This window comes from Phoca vitulina, unplaced genomic scaffold, assembly GCF_004348235.1.
Source record: "Phoca vitulina isolate PV1807 unplaced genomic scaffold, GSC_HSeal_1.0 scaffold44, whole genome shotgun sequence".
Taxonomy (NCBI): Eukaryota; Metazoa; Chordata; class Mammalia; order Carnivora; family Phocidae; genus Phoca; species Phoca vitulina.
In genome coordinates, this window is record NW_022589747.1 from 172,773 (window position 1) to 191,274 (window position 18,502).

General features: G+C 58.5%; 2 protein-coding genes across 5 annotated transcripts in view; one reads left to right on the plus strand and one right to left on the minus strand.

The window, feature by feature from the left end:
- The window catches only part of AEBP1 (AE binding protein 1), a 12,948-nt gene extending 9,652 nt beyond the window's left edge, over window positions 1–3,296 (plus strand). Inside the window, exons 10-17 of the mRNA XM_032430499.1 lie at window positions 52–137; window positions 471–594; window positions 820–1,016; window positions 1,141–1,320; window positions 1,535–1,886; window positions 1,961–2,100; window positions 2,203–2,302; window positions 2,464–3,296. Coding sequence (XP_032286390.1) covers window positions 52–137; window positions 471–594; window positions 820–1,016; window positions 1,141–1,320; window positions 1,535–1,886; window positions 1,961–2,100; window positions 2,203–2,302; window positions 2,464–3,104 — 1,820 coding nt within the window. The 3' untranslated portion in view covers window positions 3,105–3,296. The remainder of the gene's footprint in view (window positions 1–51; window positions 138–470; window positions 595–819; window positions 1,017–1,140; window positions 1,321–1,534; window positions 1,887–1,960; window positions 2,101–2,202; window positions 2,303–2,463) is intronic.
- A 131-nt stretch (window positions 3,297–3,427) lies between these two features.
- On the minus strand, window positions 3,428–10,732 carry POLD2 (DNA polymerase delta 2, accessory subunit). 4 transcript variants are annotated; one of them, XM_032430603.1, is made up of 11 exons: window positions 10,506–10,732; window positions 9,479–9,752; window positions 6,782–6,903; window positions 6,478–6,601; window positions 6,149–6,263; window positions 5,779–5,977; window positions 5,426–5,506; window positions 5,125–5,282; window positions 4,769–4,896; window positions 4,230–4,331; window positions 3,428–3,852 (listed from the first exon to the last, which is right to left on the minus strand). In XM_032430603.1, the coding sequence occupies exons 2-11, from the start codon at window positions 9,696–9,698 to the stop codon at window positions 3,692–3,694; spliced, it is 1,410 nt and encodes a 469-aa protein (XP_032286494.1). In that variant the 5' UTR covers window positions 9,699–9,752; window positions 10,506–10,732; the 3' UTR covers window positions 3,428–3,691. The 4 variants fall into 4 exon arrangements, with proteins under 4 accessions (XP_032286494.1, XP_032286493.1, XP_032286495.1 ...); XM_032430602.1 differs by having other exon boundaries at window positions 10,392–10,732; XM_032430604.1 differs by having other exon boundaries at window positions 9,479–9,643; window positions 10,392–10,731.
- Window positions 10,733–18,502: the final 7,770 nt, after the last annotated feature.

The window sequence follows — 18,502 nt, forward strand, 5'->3', positions numbered from 1 at the left end:
GGGGGCGTGGCTGGCAGGTGGACAGCTCAGGGCCCCGCCCGCCTCCGGCAGCTGTCCACAGTTACTACGCACAGAACGAGGTGGTGACCACTGACAACCTGGACTTCCGGCACCACAGCTACAAGGACATGCGCCAGGTAGGGCGCTTGTCCCGGGGCCGTGGAGGCCTGTCCGGAGGCTGGGGTCAGGGCTCACGGGGAAGCTTGTGTTCAGGGCTCCCATCCCAGACCCGGCCTGCCTGAGAGGGAGGTTGGCCGGCCGTCGCCTCAGGGAAGGGAAACCTCTCTCTCTGGTGCTGGTACCCGAGAGGGGCTGGGGTCGCCTGCCGGGCCTCTCCTACCACAGACGCCTTCCCCGTGGAGCAGACCAGGGTGCTGGGAGAGGCCTGGGAGAGGCCTGGCGCTCCCTGCATCCAGGGCTGCCTCCGTGGGCGGCGGGTTGTGTAATCCAGTGTCCTCTCCCGCGCCCAGCTGATGAAGGTGGTGAACGAGGAGTGCCCCACCATCACCCGCACATACAGCTTGGGAAAGAGCTCACGCGGGCTCAAGATCTATGCCATGGAGATCTCGGACAACCCTGGGGATCACGAGCTGGGTGAGGGCCCCATAGCCCCCTGGAAGCCTGCCCTCCCTGGCATGGGTTTGAGCAAGGCCCTGGCGTTGCAGCTGGTCCCTGTGCCTGTCTCAGGAGCCTCTCTGGGGGTCCCAGTCTGCCTTGTTGGGCCCCACAAGCCTCAGCGGCCCCCATTCCCCTGGGTGTGAGCCCGCGTGGGTCCTTCCTCCAGGGCCCGGGTGGTTGCTGAGGCTCCTGCCCTTGCAGGGGAACCCGAGTTCCGATACACGGCTGGGATCCACGGCAACGAGGTGCTGGGCAGAGAGCTGCTACTGCTTTTTATGCAGTACCTGTGCCGCGAGTACCGGGACGGGAACCCGCGCGTGCGCAGCCTGGTGCAGGACACGCGCATCCACCTGGTGCCCTCGCTGAACCCCGACGGCTACGAGGTGGCAGCGCAGATGGTGGGTGGGGGGAGTGGAGGGGTGGGAGGGTGGACGCTGGGCTGGCGGGTGGGGGGGGGGGGCGGGGCCGGGCCGGGCCAGGGGGGGGGGGGCAGGTTGACGCCAACCCCACTGGTTCCTCCAGGGCTCCGAGTTTGGGAACTGGGCGATGGGGCTGTGGACTGAGGAGGGTTTTGACATCTACGAAGACTTCCCAGATCTCAACTCTGTGCTCTGGGGAGCAGAGGAGAGGAAATGGGTCCCCTACCGGGTCCCCAACAATAACCTGCCAATTCCTGAACGCTATCTCTCCCCAGATGCCACGGTGAGGCGGCAGCCTGGCTAGCAGGCCTGGGGGAGCGGCCTGGACCCTGGGGTCCTGTCCGGACTTGGGGGTGGGCGGGCGCGTGACTGAGGCTAGGCGCTGAGCCTGGTGAGGCTTGGGGGCACAGAGGGGGCATGAGTACCCGGGGGGGCGGTCTACAAGGAGGGCGATGGTGGAGGCTGTGGCTCAGAGCTCACGCAGTGGCCGTCCCCAGGTGTCCACGGAGGTCCGGGCCATCATTGCCTGGATGGAGAAGAACCCCTTCGTGCTGGGGGCCAACCTGAATGGCGGTGAGCGGCTCGTGTCCTACCCCTACGACATGGCCCGAACGCCCACCCAGGAGCAGCTGCTGGCCGCGGCCATGGCGGCGGCCCGGGGAGAAGACGAGGACGAGGTGTCTGAGGCCCAGGAGACCCCGGACCACGCCATCTTCCGCTGGCTGGCCATCTCCTTCGCCTCTGCCCACCTCACCATGACGGAGCCGTACCGGGGCGGGTGCCAAGCCCAGGACTACACTAGCGGCGTGGGCATCGTCAACGGGGCCAAGTGGAACCCCCGGTCTGGGAGTAAGTCCGCCTGGGAGGGGCCGGGGGGCGTGTCTGGGGGCCCGGGTGACTGCGGCCCTGTCTGCCCTGCACAGCCATCAACGACTTCAGTTACCTGCACACCAACTGCCTGGAGCTCTCCGTCTACCTGGGCTGCGACAAGTTCCCCCACGAGAGCGAGCTGCCCCGAGAGTGGGAGAACAACAAGGAGGCTCTGCTCACTTTCATGGAGCAGGTGGGGGCGGGGGCGCAGGGCTGGGGCCCCCGGGGGACTCACGGGAGCTGCGCCACGCGGTGGGGCCTGCCTGGGGACACCCGGCCTTGCCTCCCTCTGCAGGTTCACCGTGGCATCAAGGGGGTCGTGACGGACGAGCAGGGCGTCCCTATCGCCAATGCCACCATCTCCGTGAGCGGCATTAACCACGGTGTGAAGACAGGTACCTTGTGTGCGCCCGCCGCCCCCCCTTCCCGAGGTGGGGCGCCAGATCTGTGCGAGGTCTTGGCCAGACGCACCCCCAGAGGGTCCAGCCGAGGCGGAGGGAGGGCTGGGGGCCGGGAGGGGGCGTCTTGGGCGGCAGCACCCGGCCTCCCTCTGCAGCGAGCGGGGGTGACTACTGGCGCATCCTGAATCCGGGTGAGTACCGCGTGACGGCCCACGCCGAGGGCTACACCCCGAGTGCCAAGACCTGCAACGTGGATTACGACATCGGGGCCACCCAGTGCAACTTCATCCTGGCCCGCTCCAACTGGAAGCGCATCCGCGAGATCATGGCCCTGAACGGGAACCGGCCCATCCCGCACATCGACCCCTCGCGCCCCATGACCCCCCAGCAGCGGCGCATGCAGCGGCGTCGCCTGCAGTACCGGCTGCGCATGCGCGAGCAGATGCGGCTGCGGCGCCTCAACGCCACGGCCACCCCGGGCCCCGGCACCCCCGCCACGCCGGCGCCCCCCCCCGCCACGCCGCCCGCCGCCCCCGCCCTCCCCCCGTCCCCCGCCCCCAGCGCCAGCCGGGGGCCCTGGCACTTGGCGCCCGAGGCCACCGCGGCGGGCTGGGAGGAGTCGGAGACGGAGACGGAGACCTACACGGAGGTGGTGACGGAGTTTGGGACACAGCTGGGGCCCGAGGAGGACGAGGAGCAGGAGGGGGACCAGGAGGAGGAGGTGGTGGTGGTCAGGGCCCCAGATTTCCCTTTCACCACAGCCGAGACCTACACAGTGAACTTTGGCGACTTCTGAGCCCCGAGCCAGCTCAGCGGCCACCAGCAGCGGGAGCCCCCTGCCCTCGGGGTAGCCCGGCCGGGAGGGGCCGCGCCCAGACCGACACCGAGGAGCCCGGCTGTGCAGGAAGCTCCTGCCCGCGGCGGACGGCCCGGCGCGCACGGACTCCTCAGCCATCTGCCCCGTCAGCCGCACCAATAAAGCAAGCTCACGGCAGACGTGTGGCTGAGCACTTGGGGACGGGGAGGAGGGAGAGCGGCATGCCGCGCGAGTGGCCCCGGCCAGCGTCAGCTCTGCCTGGGAGCTCAATACCAGCACACCGGTCAGGCTTTTTTAAAAAAAAGATTTTATTTCCTTATTTTAGAGAGAGAGAGAGAGCAGGGGGAGGGGCAGAGGGAGAGAGATCTCAAGCAGACTCCACGCCCAGCACAGAGCCCAACATGGGGCTCAATCTCACGACCCTGAGACCACGACCTGAGCCGAAATCAAGAGTCAGATGCTCAACGGACTGAGCCACCGAGGCGCCCCGATCAGGCTTTTATTATAAAGCAAATGCCGCTGCACGGTCAGTGTTGCACAGAACGGCTAGCTGGGGTTTCTGTGAATCAGGGGCCCAGACCCAAGCCCCCCAGGTCCTCGTCCTCTGCCCCAAAGCCCGAGAAGCTGATGGGCTGGCAGGCCAGGCTACGCAGATTCACAAGGCAGGCGGTCTGTGTGGTGCTGAAGTCGGGGACGGCCACCAACAGCACCCTCTGGTCCTCTGGGCCTGTAAAGAAGCCACACAGGCACAGCCCCCCCACTTAGGTTCTGGGTGGACCCTGGCTCCAAGGGAAGTCACCAGAAGCAAACAGGATTTCCCCATCAGCCCCGTGGGAGTGGTGGCCACAGAAGCTCCGGAAGGGCCGAGGGCAGCATAAAGGTCAGAGTCTAAAGCCCTGCTGACCAGAGGTGGGTGCTGAGCCTCTGCACAGGTGTGGGCCGATCAGCCCCCTGCCCAGACGTGCTCAGTCAGCTGGCCACTAGGCCGGCCACCTACCCCATGGGGCTTGGGGACTCCCGTGAGGTCTCCTCTGTGAGCCCTGTCCCCAGGACAGAGTCCCTTGTGACAGCCCAGACCCGGGGCCCCCAGAACACAAGACTCACCTTGGAAGATTTTAGAGCCAAACTTGGGGGTGTTCCCGCAAAAGTAGACGTGAGGGCACTCCGGGAAGATGAATGGGTCGGTCTTATAGAAAGGGTAGCAACCTGGAGAAAGCCCACAGCGGCTGAGGCTTCTCAGTTCCGCAAGGCACACGGTCAGGGTGCGGCGCCCTACCCCTGCCCCTCACACATGCTCCGGCTACGCTGGTAGCAGCCCTGCCCGCTGTGACACGGCCCCACGGCCCTGGGGTCCGGTCAGTGTGCCCTGCTGGGTGGGCACTGTGGCAGGGCGCCGGGCTCTGCCCAGCCGGAGCTCCCAGTATGCTCCCCGTGGCCTGTGGCCCCACACAGGGCCTTGGCTGCAGACAGAGCTAAGACTCCAGAGGAGGTTCCAGAACTAGTGTCAAGCTTTTGGGTTCTCCCTTAGGTCATGGCAGGCCTGGTGAGTGCCAATCCAGGCTGCAAACCCTCTGGGCATCAAGGCCCCCGATTAGGACTCCCTTGGCCCTCTGGCGCCACCCCACGTGGCTGAGTCCCGTTACCTAGCGTGTCAGGGGCTGTGGGGCTGATGTGACGGACGCGCAGGGTCCACTCCAGGATCTCCAAGTGGTCCTCCATGCTACTGTACCGGAAAATGTCACTCACATTTTGTCCTGATGTCCCCAGGAATCTGCAAGGCAAGGCTCAGCTGATCCTCACCCTGGGGGGGCCACTGCCGGTCCTCCCACGGAGCCAGCCCAGAGCTCACCAGGCACTCTCATGGCGGGTGTTCCAAGCCGACTCTGAGGAGGAGCCCAGATCCAGTGGGCCCTCTGCGGCCCTGGACCCAACCCTCCCCTCTCAGTGCTCCTGAGCACCAGGCCAGGGATCAGATGGGGGTGTGGCTGCAGCTGGCTACCTGACTCCATCGATGGTGGCTTGGTAGGGATTGGTGACCAGCTGGAGGGTGGAGTAGGCGGCGGCCAGTGGGAACATGCAAGGGTGCAGCGGTTGCTGGGGGAGCGTGTAGTTGCTTGGGTCAAATTCGCCTGGCATCACGTCCACGGGTACCGACGCCTGGAGGGCACAGGGGCAGGGGAGCTTGCAGGGCCCGGTGCCCTCCAGATCCCCCTTCCTCCCGTTCCCTGGCCCGCCTTCCGGTGCCCGCTGCCGCTTGGCAGACTCCAAGCTCATCGTCGGCCAGCCCCCAGCTCGCTCACGCTCAGCTGCAGGAGGATCTCATCCAGCATTTTGACCGCCTCCACGCTGGCTGCCTGGGTTTTCTTGGTTAAGTACTTGGCCTGGGGATAGAAGTCCGTAGGCTGTCAGGCCCCAAGACAGGCTCAGAGCAAAGGGACACTTTGAGCCCCAGCCGGACGGCAGAGAGCGGAGCCCCACTGCTCGGGGATGGTAGGAGTTCTGTGCCACAGGCCCCCGCCGCCCTCAGAAAGCAGGGCCGGAGCCGAGACCCCAGCAGCACTGCGGGGCACCGGCCACCAGACACTCGAGACCCCGCCTCTCCCTGGGGAAGGAGGGGCTTGAAAGAGGGCGCGCGGGCGGGCGGGGGCCGTACCTTGTTGATGGAATCTCTGCTCTGGGTGTTGTAGCTCAGGAGGTTCCCGGCGAGGATGACCCGGGACACGTGGGCGGCGCTGCACTGCTCCCCCTCGTCCCCCAGCTGCCCTGTCACCACGTCCACCAGCAGCTGGGTGCCCAGCAGGCTCTCGCCCCCGCCTCCACCCAGGCCCAGACCAGACACCAGCAGCACAAACCTGCAGGAGAAGTCGGGGTCCTCCTGGGTGCCGAGCAAGCAGGTGTCTCCCCGCCGCCCCACCCGGCCACTGGCGGAGCTCTGCCCTGGTCACAGGCGAGCAGGGGCATGGAGCCCAGCCACTGTGACTCCCCCGGGCCGCTGGCCAGGCCCCCGAGCGCCTGCTCCTCACCTGTCCGTGTCAAGAGGGGGCGCGGGCTTCTGAGCAGCCAGCCCTGCGAAGCAGTGGGCCTCCACCAGGAACTTCCCGCTGTCTCTCACGGAGCCGAGCACGGCCAGCACTGTCCCTGGGGAGCGACAGCGTCAGGCTGCAGGAGGGAGGCCACCTCCTTTCAGGCACCCCCAAAGCACAACCAGCCAGTTCTCTTCTGCCTCACTTAGGACTCGGGGCCGGGGGTCTGCTTCCTGCCTCCCTGGGCCTCACACGCTGCCCGACCCTGCACCCACGCTCTGGGGATGTAGGGAAGCAGCAGCATCTCCAGGCGCGGGCCGCCCCCCCACCTGTGACCAGCTTGGATGCGTCAAGGCTGCCTTCTAGTTTGATGCGCTGCAATTCGTCTTCCAAGATCAGCTCGTCCTCGGGGTGGATGTACTTGCTCCGAGGAGGCTGGGGGACCAGGTTGTGCTGGGAGACAGAGACTGGGGGGAGTCTTGGGGCCGGAGGCTGGGTCCTAAGGCTCCCAGGCCCCATCAGCAAGATGGCACTGCAGCCCCCAGCCCCCCGGGGACAGAGGCCCAGCTCTGATTCCCTGGGCATACGGCTGGTGGTCCCATCGGTGCCCCCAAGGCAGCGTGCCGGCCTCACCTCTTCGCTGATCTCCCGGAGGATGGAGGGCTGGAGCGGCATGGCCTTGAAGAGGGTCCCCACCACACAGCACTTCTCCCCAGGCTGCAGCTCACACAGCTTCTTTACCTGGACTCCATCACCTGGGCATAACGGGCACGAGCTCAGGGACCCAGCGGCCTCCCCTCCCACCCTGGGACAGGGCACAGGCCTCCCCACGCACCGCAGCCCACGGGCCGGGCCTCCGGGGGGGAAGGAGAACATCAAGTACAGGGACCCCCCCCCCGACTCGAGCAGACTCAGCCCCAGGAGGATAGAGGGATGTGGCCGGGCCCTTGCATCCCAGGTCCTTGTAAGAAAGGCAGACACGCAGAGACAGGGGCGCGGGCAGCCGCCAGAACCTGGGAGAGCCGAGGAAAACGTGCTCCCGGCCGGCCGACACCTGCATTCAGACCTCTGGTCTCCAGAACGGACAGAGAACACGGTTCTGGCGCATTAAGCTGCTCGGTTTGTGACTTTATCGTCTCTGACAACAAAGAACAACCGGGAGACCGATACGGAGTATTATGTCACTTACACCTAAATCGCAACACTCACTCTTAGAAAGAAGCACCTGCCCTAAAAACCGGAGAGTGGCGCGGGGTGCAGGGCTCACCCAGGCAGGCCGGAGGAACGAGCACAAGTCCCAGAAGGCCTGTGGGTTTGGCAGTAAAGACCGGAGCCTGGGAAAAATGCTGCCAGGACCTGATGGGATGATGGGGCCGCAGGACCAGCCCCTTCCAGAGCCCAGCTGCCCCTTCTGCCCCGGAATAACCGAGAACATTCCACAGATACACACCCTGGGAAGTGGAGGCTAGTAGTTCAAAACGAGATAAGGAGGGCGCCAGCAGCAGGGAGAAATGCCAGACACCCAGGGAAACAGCAGACTCCAGAGCCTGTCTGCTGAGCCCCTCTCAACCCCTGGGGTCTGTGCCGAGCACTGGCCGTGAAACTCATCCGCGCCTGCCCACACGCAGGGTAGACGCTACTGCCCCCCCACATGCTGGGGCAGCAGAGGCGCAGAGAGGTTAAGTGGCACGCCCAAGGTTGCACAGCTGGGATCTACCGTGCGCACCCAAGCACCAGGCAGAACCAAACATCCCTGTGTCGAGGGCAGGACATCTGTCCAGCTGGACGGCGAGCGGACATCGGGCCAGGCACCAGCATCGAGTAAGCAGCACGGCCCATCCTCCCCCCTCACCAAGCTTACGACCCAGAGGGAGAGAGACGACAGCAGTCAACAAGGGGTCAGCCACTGTGACAAGTGCCACAGACACGTGGGAGCCGAGGCAGAAGGTAGGAGGAAGCCCCGGTGGCTGACGTGGCCTCTCGAAGCGCGTGACATTGAAGCTGCGGTCATGAGGGAAGACGGGGAAAGAGCGTGCCAGGCGAAGGGAATGCCAGCAAGAAAGGGCTTCGCGTGTTCAGGAAGCTCAAGAGAGAGACACACGGTCCCAAGGCTGAACTCTGGTCGGAAAGCCCGGCCACGCGGGGCATCCCCTCGCAGGCGTTCCGGGAGAGGCCAGCATCCGCCGCCCGCCGCCCAGCCGAGGCTGCATTCATTCGGGGCCACCTTCTGACCTCCTGAGCCGTCTGCGCGCAGACCGAGGGCTGTGTTTCTGTCACTGCGCAGACGTCAGTCAGCAGGAGAAACCCGCACCAGAGCGGGTGCTGCGTAAAGGACCGAAACGGAGGCAGTAACACGGGGCCCGAGGAGGGGTCCCCAAGGGCCTCCAGGAAAGCGAGGCAAGGCCACTGGGAGCCACAGGAAGGAGACCCCATTACATGGCGGAGGACACACGAACAGCACTAGGGACCCGAGACATCCCTAACAGATCTGATGGTCTAGTTCTCCTTGTTGCTCGTAACGAAACCAGAGTCGATCCCGTCGGCTCGGTGGGACGGGCCTGAGCGCCACTGCTCCCCGCAGCAGAGACCGGAGCTGGGACCACGAAGGCCAGGGATGGATGGCTAGGACACAGTCCCACCCGTAAACATTTCAGATGAACTGAAAGCCGCCTGGAAAGCCACTCTGATCCACGGTAAGACTGAGGAATGCGGCCCCGCCCGAAAGCTGAAGCTGTTCGCCACTAGGAATAATGTCACTGCAGGACAGGTCGCGGACCAAGTGGGGAAGAAAGAAGATGCGCCCTGCCCAGGCCCCTGGGTTAGGAAAGACAGAAGAGCCCACGGGACAGGAGATTCACGCCCAATCAGCACGGTGGGCGCAGAGGGGCAGCAGACACACAGGGAGCCCCCCTGAGGGGGGAGGCACGTCTTCACGGACCTGGGCTCCCAGTGCCGGGTACCTGGCCTGCCGCACTGAGACACAGGATGGCCACACGTGGGCAAACAAGCACGTAACCTGCACTCCAGGCAGGGAACATCCCTACACCAGAGAGATGATCACTGCTCCCACCAGAATGAAGCCCCACCCCAACCCAGCCTCTGAACTAAACCTCCCCTTAAAGCCACCTGTTCCTTAATTTAACCCTCGTTAACTACCTGAAGAAGCTGAGGCACAGAGGTTGACTTTCCCAAGATAACTGGGAAATGGGGTAAACCAAAGAAGGTTCCAGCTGTGCCTGGTCGCTCATATGACATTTCTAACGCCCCCCCCCCCCCCCAGTCCCTTCTGGGCTGGTGGGGAGGAAGCACTTCCCGGAACACATCACTTACCCCAGTGCTGCTTGGCCCGGCTCACCAGGAAGGGCCTCATTTGGAGGAGGCGGGTAGCATAAATGTGGGCGTACTGCCGGCTGAAGCTGCGCTCCCCGAGCCTGAAGGGCTGGGAGGAGTTGGTGTACATGGACGCGGGCACACGGGCAAAGGTGGCATTGCTGGCTGATGGTGGGGAGAGGAGAGTGTGGGCCCTCTGGGCAGCCTGCTCCGAAAACATGGCTGTGCTACACGTGTGCAGACCCCTGCGCTCGGGCCGGGAGGAGGCGGTCAACTGTGAAAACACAGATGTAGCCCTGCAGCCCCTGCCCAGCCCCCGGCTTTCCCGCCGTGTCTCCCCTGCACCTACCGGCGTGGGAGGAGGACGGCACAGCTGCAGCCCACCCCAGACATGGTTCAGACAGCACATCACCGCTGCTGGATCCCAACGGGTCACCGTGTCATGCTCCTCCAAAGACGGAGGCAAGGAAAGCTGGGAAACGCTGCTCTCACCTGAGGCTCGCCTAAACCCTCTCCGAACCATGCATCCGTTGCCTGCCTCACACCTCTACCTGGACAACTACCTGGCTCTCAAATCCCACATGCCATCTGCCCCCAGCACCTGCCCCATCTCAGGTACGAGGCCAGCCTTACATAAGCTACCAGAAAATAATACGCTTATTTTAAATAAAAATGAAACAAAATCTACACCAGTCACCCCTCTGCTGAAAAGGCTCCCCATTTCCGTGACGGAAACCCCGAGTCCCTACAACGGCCTGAGATCTGCCCCAGCTCTTCTCCCGGGCTCCTGCCCGCACGCTGCAGACTCGGGGGCTCCCCATTCCCCGCTCTTTGCTCACACCTCACTGTCAACCCTCCCCTGGCGCTCCTACGTCTCCCATTCTGATTTTCGTGGCATTCACTAGGAACCTACTGTGAGTTTACGGTCCGCCCCCGGTGACTGCGACACGAGCTCCCGGACTGCAGCGGCCCGGGCCGCCACCGGACGGTCGACAGTGCACGGCTCAGTCTCTCCTCTTCCGTGTACCTTTTCAGCGCGGCTGCCAGGCGCTTGTACCCTGGTTCCGCCGCACGGCTCTGGGCCACGGCGGAACCTGAACTAACTTCCGGCCCGAACGTGCGGAGCCGGGCCGCGGCCCCGGAAGGAGCCCCGCCGACCCCGGCCCGCGCTCTGGCTTCGGCTCGGCGCGTGCAGCAGGGAGCCTGCGAGACGCCGCCCAGCCCGCCGCCACGCGCGGACACCGGAGCCCCAGCCCTGGCGCCGCCGCCGCCACGCGGGTCCCGGGACGCAGGACCTCAGCCCCCGAGCTGCGCACCGCCGGTCTCCCTCCGCCTCCCGCCAATCCACGCGCGCCGCCCCGCCCACCCCCGCGCTCCGCCTCTCGCCCGTGCCCGCCCATCACCGCCTTCGACCAATCGACGAGCTGCCCGTTCCGTCCATCACCGCGGGGCCCGCCCGCCGACGCGCCCCTCCTCCCGCCAATCCGCGCGCATCGCCCCGCCCACCTCCTCTCACTGAATCCCGCCAATCTGCGCGCCCCGCCCCGCCCCCCTCCGCGCCCCGCCTCCCGCGCGGCACACCCCGCCCACCTCCGCCTCCAGCCAATCCGCGAGCGCCCCGCCTCTGGACGCGCCCCGGGTTTCCCGGACTACGCGGGGCCCGCGGGGGCCGTGGGACTCGCGCGCTTGCATGTGTCGAGGCGCGTGCCTGAGGTCAGCCCGCGGAGGGCAGGGCCCGGGACTGGGGTCCCGGACGGCGGAGCGGCGCTTAGGAGTAGGGTTAGTGTTAGGGAAGCGGACGGGGTGTGGCCCAGCCTCCGCCGGGGCCTCCCTCATCCTCCATCCCGCGCCGCCCCCGCTGCGGAGTGCCCTCTCCCGCACAGGCTCTGAGGCCCCGAGCCGAGCCCGGGCGCCCTAGCCGTGGAGCTCGCTCGCCCTCGCAGCCGGGGGCCTGTCGCACGCGCGGCGCGTCATTTCGCGCGCGCCGCTTCCGGTGCTGGGCCTCGTCTCCACGACGACGGGGGTCGTGACGTCGGTGGCAGCCGAGAGCTTGGCGGCCGGGGGCGCCTCAGGCGGGCCAGTGCGTCTCAGGCTCCCGCAGCCCCATGAGGACGGGGCAGGCGGCGGGGGGCCCCGGGGCCGGGCGGAGCGCAGGGACCCCGCCGTCTGTCCGGGGGTGCGTGTGTGCCGGGGTCCCCCGCTCGCCACCCGCCGCCGCCGCTGCGCCCTGGACGGAGGACAGGCGTGTGGGGCGTCCGCGCAGCGTTCCGGGGAACGTGCTGTTGCGACCATGCAGGGCCGGCCTGCAGCCCTTCCCGTCCTGCGGTCCTGCTGCCCGCCACCCGCAGGTGCTGACTCCGCACGGCAGGAGACGAGCCCCGATGTGTTCTCTCCACGTGAAACCGAAGATGTTCTTAAATGTGTGGATGACGGAAGGGCCCAGGGCTCCCGGCAGGCCTTACGGCTTTACGGGGTTGGGCTCCTTAGAATAAGGGCGTTTCCACGGAAAGCCAGGGCGGGGTGGACCCGAGTCGCAGGGAGAAGGCCTTTCGTGATGCTCACTGATGTGTTTTTCTTTATCGTGGTAAAATCTGTATGACATAAGACGTACCATTTGAACCATCATGGAGTACACAGCTTGGTGGCACTCAGTGCATGGGGTGTTGTGCGGCCATCCCCACCATCGTCTCTCTTCCATCTTTCCACGCTGAAGCTCTGCACCTGTTACCCTGCCTCCCCCCACTCCTCTCCCAGCCCCTGTCAGTTCCAGTCTTCCTTCTGTCTCTATGCATGTGTCTGTTCCAGGTACCTCGCAGAAGTGGAATCATACAGTATTTGTTTCTTTGTATCTGGTTTATTTCACTTAATATCTTCAAGGTACATCCATATTGGACCATGTGTCAGAACTTACTTCTTTTTTAGGAGCCAATAATACCTCATTGTTCATACGTACCACTTCTGTTCATCTATTCAGTCCATCAATGGAGGTTTAGCTTGTTTCCATCTTGAAGCTATCATGAATAATGCTGCTTTGAATGTGGGTGTCGAGGCCTCGGTTTCAGATCTTTTGGGTATATACCTAGAAGTGGAATTGTGGGGCAAATGGTAAGTCCGTGGTTAATTTTCTGAGGAGCGGCCACACTTGCCCACAGCAGCTGCACCGTGTAACATTCCCACCAACAGTGCAGAAGGCTTTCAATTTCTCCACATCCTCTCCAACACTTGGTCTCCTCTGGTTTTTTGATAGTAGCCGTCCTAATGGGTGTGAGGTGCCGCCTCAGTTGGTTTTTATTTTCATTTCCCTGGTAATTAGTGATGTTGGACATCTTTTCATGTGCTTGTTGGCCATCTGTGTATCTTTGAAGAAATTCTCATTCAAGTTCTGTGCCCATGTTTTAATTGGGTTATGTTTTTGTTTTTTTAATTCTAGGAGTGCTTTATATATTCCAGGTATCAATCCCTTGTCAGATACGTAATTTGCAGATGTTTTCTTCCATTCCATGGGTTGCATTTTACTCTGTTGACCCTGTCCTGTCATGCACACAGTTTTCATTTTGATGAAATCCAATCATACTCTGTTCTTTTTTGGCCTCCTGTGCCTTTGGTGTCATATCCAAAAAGTCACTGCCAAATCCAATGTCGTAAAGTTTGCCCCTTGTGGTTTCTTCTTCTCAGAGTTTTATAGTTGTAGCTCTTAGGTGTAGGTCTTTGATCCCTGTAGGATTAATTTTTGTATATGGCCTTAGGTGTAAGGGTTTAAACTCATTTTTTTTGCATGTAGATATCCAGTTTTCCCAATGCCATGTTTTGGAAAGACTGTCCTTTTCTCATTGAATAGTCTTGACATCCTTGTCAAAAAATCATTTGACCACACGTGCAAAAGTGTATTTATGGGCTGTCTGTTACATTGGCCTGTATGTCTGTCTTTATGCCAGTACCACACTGTTTTGATGATTGCAGCTTTGTTGTAGATTTTGAAATCAGAAAGTGTGAGTCCAGTCTTCCCACTTTGTTCTTTTTTAGGATTCGGGGTCCCTTGAGATTCCATGTAAATCTTAGGAAGGATTTTTTTCCATTTCTGCAAAAAAAATATCATTAGGGTTTTGATAGGGATTGCATTTAATCTGTAGATCACTTTGAGTAGTACTGACACCTTAACAATATTAAATCTTCCAGTCCATGAACATGGAATGTCTTTCCAGGAATGTCTTTAGTTGTTGCTTTTTTCCTTCAGCTGCGACAGCAGAAGAGATGATTTATTGTACACGTGTTACATTCGGCCCCAAATGAAAACAGATTTAGTCCTGAAAGTCACAGGTCCAGGGCAAAGGACCAAAAGGGACTGTTTTGGTATGAACAAGGTGGGCCTCTGAAAGGTGGTCATTGCAGTCAGATGGTGATGGATGTTCTAGATTCATTGACTCAAGCTCTAGAAAGTAGGCGTGCGGTCCACTGATTGGTACCAGCGTCCCTGGCCTCTGGCTTTCCTTGTTTCCACTCCTGTGGCTTCCATGGGTGCACAAGCTAGCAGTTTACTTGGACCTCGGCCTCCTCTTTCTTCTTTTTCTTCTCATACTGAGCGTTTGCCTCTTCCTCCACTTGGCTGGCATGGCGTGGAGGTTTTCAAGAAGATGGTGCTGAGGCTGAGAGAGCCTCTATTGTGTTCAGCAATGCATTTTCGTTTTCAGTGCACAAGTGTTTTGCATCCTTGGTTATGCTAATTCCTAAGTATTTTATTCTTTTTGATGCTATGTAAATGGATTTTTAAATTTTCATTTTCAGATTGTTTATCGTTAGTGTATAGAAATGCACCTGATTTTTGTATGTTGATTTTTTGTGTATCTTGCAACCTACTATGCTGAATTCATTTATTAATTCTCGTGTGTGTGTGTGTGTGTGTGTGTGTGTTTAGTGGAATTATTAGGGTTTTCTACATATAAGATCATGTAATATGCAAGAAGAGCATTTTATTTCTTCCTTTCCAATTTGGAAGCCTTTTATTTCCTTTTCTTGCCTACTTGCTCTGGCTAGGATTTCCAGTACTATGTTGGTGAAAGCAGGCATCTTCATCTTCTTGATTTTAGAGGAAAAGCTTTAAGTCTTTTACCATTGAATTTGGTGTTGGCTGTGGGTTTTCCATATCTGTATTTTAGTATCCAAGGTACTTTTCTTCTACTCTTAGTTTGTTGACTGTGGTTTTTTTTTCTTCACATGAAAGGATGTTGAATTTTGTCAAATACTTTTTCTGCATCAATTGTGGTCTTTTTTTTTTTTTTTTCTGTTAATGTGGTGTATTACAGTGATTGATTTTCATATATCCAACTATTCTTGCATTTCAGAAATAAATCCCACTTGATGGATTTCTGAACCATTTGGTGGAATTACAAACCAAGGTTATAGTAAGACTAGCTGAGCTGGAAGGACACACTCCTCTGTGTTTCTCCTTTATCGCACATTCACAATACTTCTGACATAAGATGTGTGGCTTTTCCACACATTAAGCAATTCTCTGTGACACCAGCTGAGTGTCCCATAAGGCACTTCAATTCCGACATCATCTACCTGGGGTTACTGTCAGATCTCACAAGGAAGGGCTCAGACCCACAAGACCGCCCCCACCTCAGCTGCCAATCTCAAGTTCCAGCTGTAACCTTTACTTCTGACCAAAGAGCTATAAATCAGAGTTCCCGCAACCCTGAACCTTGGGTTTCATAATTTGCTAGAATGGCTCATAGAACTCAGGGAAACACTTAAGTTTACCATTTTATCATCCAAAAGAATATGGCAAAGGAGACAGATGAACAGCCAAATGAAGAGATATATAGAATGAAGTCAGGAAAGATCATGAGCCTCAGGAGCTAGAAGTTGTGAAGTGGGCCTGTGTCCCCCTCCTGGTACGTGAATATACTCATTGACCTCAAAGCTCTCCCAACCCCATATGTTAGGGATTTTTATGGTGACTTTATCCCGTAGTCATGATCAATCATTAGCTCACTCTCTAGCCCCACTCCCCTTCTCAGAGGGTGGGGGTGGGCAGGGCTGAACACTCCATGCTCCTAATCATGGCTTGATCTTTCTGGTGACCAGCCCTCCCCCTAAAGCCATCTAGGAGCCCACTCAGAATCCCCTTATTAGAACAAAAGACATTCCTTTCACCCAGGAAATCCCAAGAGATTTAGGAACTCTGTGTCAGCAGTCAGGGGCAGAAACCAACATATATATTCTCTGTTATTTCACACTAGCTTTTATAATTGTCCATGTATTTTTACCTTTACTGGAAATTTATTTCTTCCTTTGGCTTTGAGTTACTGTCCAGTGTCCTTTCATTTTCTACCCAAAGGACTTCCTTGAGCATCTCTTGCAGGGAAGACCTAGTGATGAACTCTCAGCTTTTGTTTATCTGGGAATGTCTTCATTTTCCCCTCATTTTTGAAGGACAGTTTTCCAGAGGTAAGATTCTCAACTGACAGTTTTTTTTTTTTTTCTTTTAGCACATGAATGTATCAGCCCACCGCCTTCTGGCCTCCAAGGTTTCTGCACTAGATGGCGTGCAAGGCGCTTTCTTTCGATACATCCCCTGAATCCAAGGGTCGGTCCCCTGGAGTGTGTCCACACAAGGTTGGGTAGCAGATCCTGATAAGGGTCTTTCCAGGGAGGTTGAAGAGTCTTTCTAGAGGTGTCTCTTCCAACAAACAAAATCTCCAGGTTGCAAGGTGTGATGCTCCAGGTCACTGTGTCCCAGGGACGCACTGTGAACAGTGCTCCCCCAAAGCAGGACTATTTTAATCGGAGTAGTTAGGCCTTTACCATATTAAACATATCTCCTTTTTTATCAACTGTGGGTCAGAGGAGGTGTGTAAGTGTGTACTGGACGCCCCGTGACTGCCTCGAAGTGTGAGAATCTGTGAGCTCCCAAGGGGGTGGACCCGAGATGTAGAGGCCCACAGCCGTGCTTTATGAGGCCAAGGTATTTGGAAGGTCTTTACGAGTTTTGCCACCTGAGACCTAACAGTGCTGTTAGCGCATTTGATTAACCCTGAGGACTGAGCCCAGTATGCGCAGGGGAAGTAGTGTAGAGCCAGTCAGACTGCTCGGGCTTGCCCGTGGTTCCCAGATAACCAGAAAGTGTGACAGGGGCTCCCTAGGTTGGGGATAATCTTTTCTAACAGAATTTTATTTATTTTATTTTGTTTTTTAAAGATTTTATTTATTTGACACACAGACAGCTAGAGAGGGAAAACAAGCAGGGCAGAGGGAGAGGGAGAAGCAGACCCCCCGCTGAGCAGGGAGCCCGATGTGGGGCTCGATCCCGGCACTCCGGGATCATGACCTGAGCCGAAGGCAGACGCTTAACGACTGAGCCACCCAGGCGCCCCTCTAACAGAATTTTAACCACAGAAGAGGTGTTGGCCTATCTAGAAGAGGAAGCTTTGGTCCAGCGAGAAAGCAAAGGAGACGTGACTAAAACATATTGATATCCATGAGATGGGAAACCTGTATGAGGCTCATTCGTATGAACTGGTTTCTCTGGATTTATACTTCGGGCAGCTGGGACAAACGAGGAAGGCACTTGTGGCCTTATTCATATTTGCACACCGATGTCGGTTCATGAATGCTACCATTTTGTCAGTAGGCCAATGGTTTAATGCATGTACAGTGGTAAGTAGTGGGAATTGTAGAGTTTCTGGTAGGGCCAGATTGTTATTTGGCCTAAACCAGAGTTCTCTCTTTATGGATCCCAAAATTATTAGATTTCCAATATTGCTTTTCCTTTCTTGGGACCAGTTGTTGGGCCTCTCTTGTCAGTTTTTCCAAATTATCATTTGGGAGGATGTCTCTTTGGACCGCAGCAGAGATTTGGCTTGAGAGCAGTGTTTTTGGCGGAAATATCAGTGGGGTGGTTTACTCCAGCCTCCAGGGAGTCGAGTCTGGGACGCCCGGGAACCTTAATGTCAGCCAGAGCAGCAGAAGTGTGGTAGCTAATAAGCTTTGGACACAGGAGCCTTTTTTCTCCCCCCCCACCCCCCCCCCGACGCAGGGCTTGAACTCACAACCCTGAGATCAAAACCTGAGCTGAGATCAAGAGTCAGACCCTCAACCGACTGAGCCACCAGGCTCCCCCAGAGGAACCATTTTTAATCTTATCCCATTGGAGGTAAGGACGCCTTGAAGTTTCCGTAACGTTCCAAAGTCCTGAGCCATCCCAGAGGCATGCCAGCCATCAGTATAAATGTCTGCAGCCTTGCGCTTGGCCAAGGCGCAAGCTCAGGTGAGAATGCCGGGCTGGAGTAGCCAACGGTTCTTCTCCGTGACTTCGGGAAGAGGTTGCAGTAGCACGCCAGCACGATACTGACCGTTTTCATCCTTTAAATAAGAACCACCAGCAAATCCTTAAGCACCCGCCTTGGTTGGAGGAGTTTTCTGTCAGTTGTCACAAGGATTCAACATTAAGCAGCTGTGAAGGGTTTCATCTGGATCCAGATGTCCTTGTTTCAGGATCAGATGCTCTAGGCATCAAAACCGAGTTTGAACAAACTACACTTTTTCTTTGGAGACTGTAGGTCCCTTTCAGGCCAAAAGTTTTGACGGGGGGAGGCTGCCTTCCTGTGAAGAGGTCCAAGCAGGGAGCAGAAGAGCAAGTCATCTACACATTGTAACCAAGTCGAGGCTGCGGGAAACTGTGTGTCATCCGAATCAGCCTTTGAAGGACCCTCCGTGTCACCCTGGGGCATGACTGCCCAGCTATCCTGCTGTTCTTCCCAAGTGAAGGCAGAAAGACACTGGCTGTCCTTACCGAGTGGAGTACTAACCATGCACCCCATAGGTCAATCGCCATGGAAACTTGTTGCCTGGAGTACTAAACCATGCACCCCCTAGGTCAATTATGTGGAAACTTTGCTTTCAGTGGGAACGCGTGGGAGTTAGGAACAACAGGGTCCTGAGGGGTAATGACTTTACTTACTGCTCAGAGGTCCTGGCCATTGGGTTCCCTCCCAGGTAAAGTAGGGCTGTGACTAGTACAGG

Bases quoted from the DNA above. Each gene is read 5' to 3' on its own strand.
- POLD2 (XM_032430601.1), bottom strand. From the start codon at position 10,001: ATGGTTCGGAGAGGGTTTAGGCGAGCCTCAGGTGAGAGCAGCGTTTCC. The intron at 6,602-6,781 runs GTGAGGCCGGCA...TCTGTCTCCCAG, and splicing joins TCCGGGAGATCAGCGAAGAG to CACAACCTGGTCCCCCAGCC. The intron at 6,264-6,477 runs GTGGGGGGGCGG...GTCGCTCCCCAG, and splicing joins CGCATCCAAGCTGGTCACAG to GGACAGTGCTGGCCGTGCTC.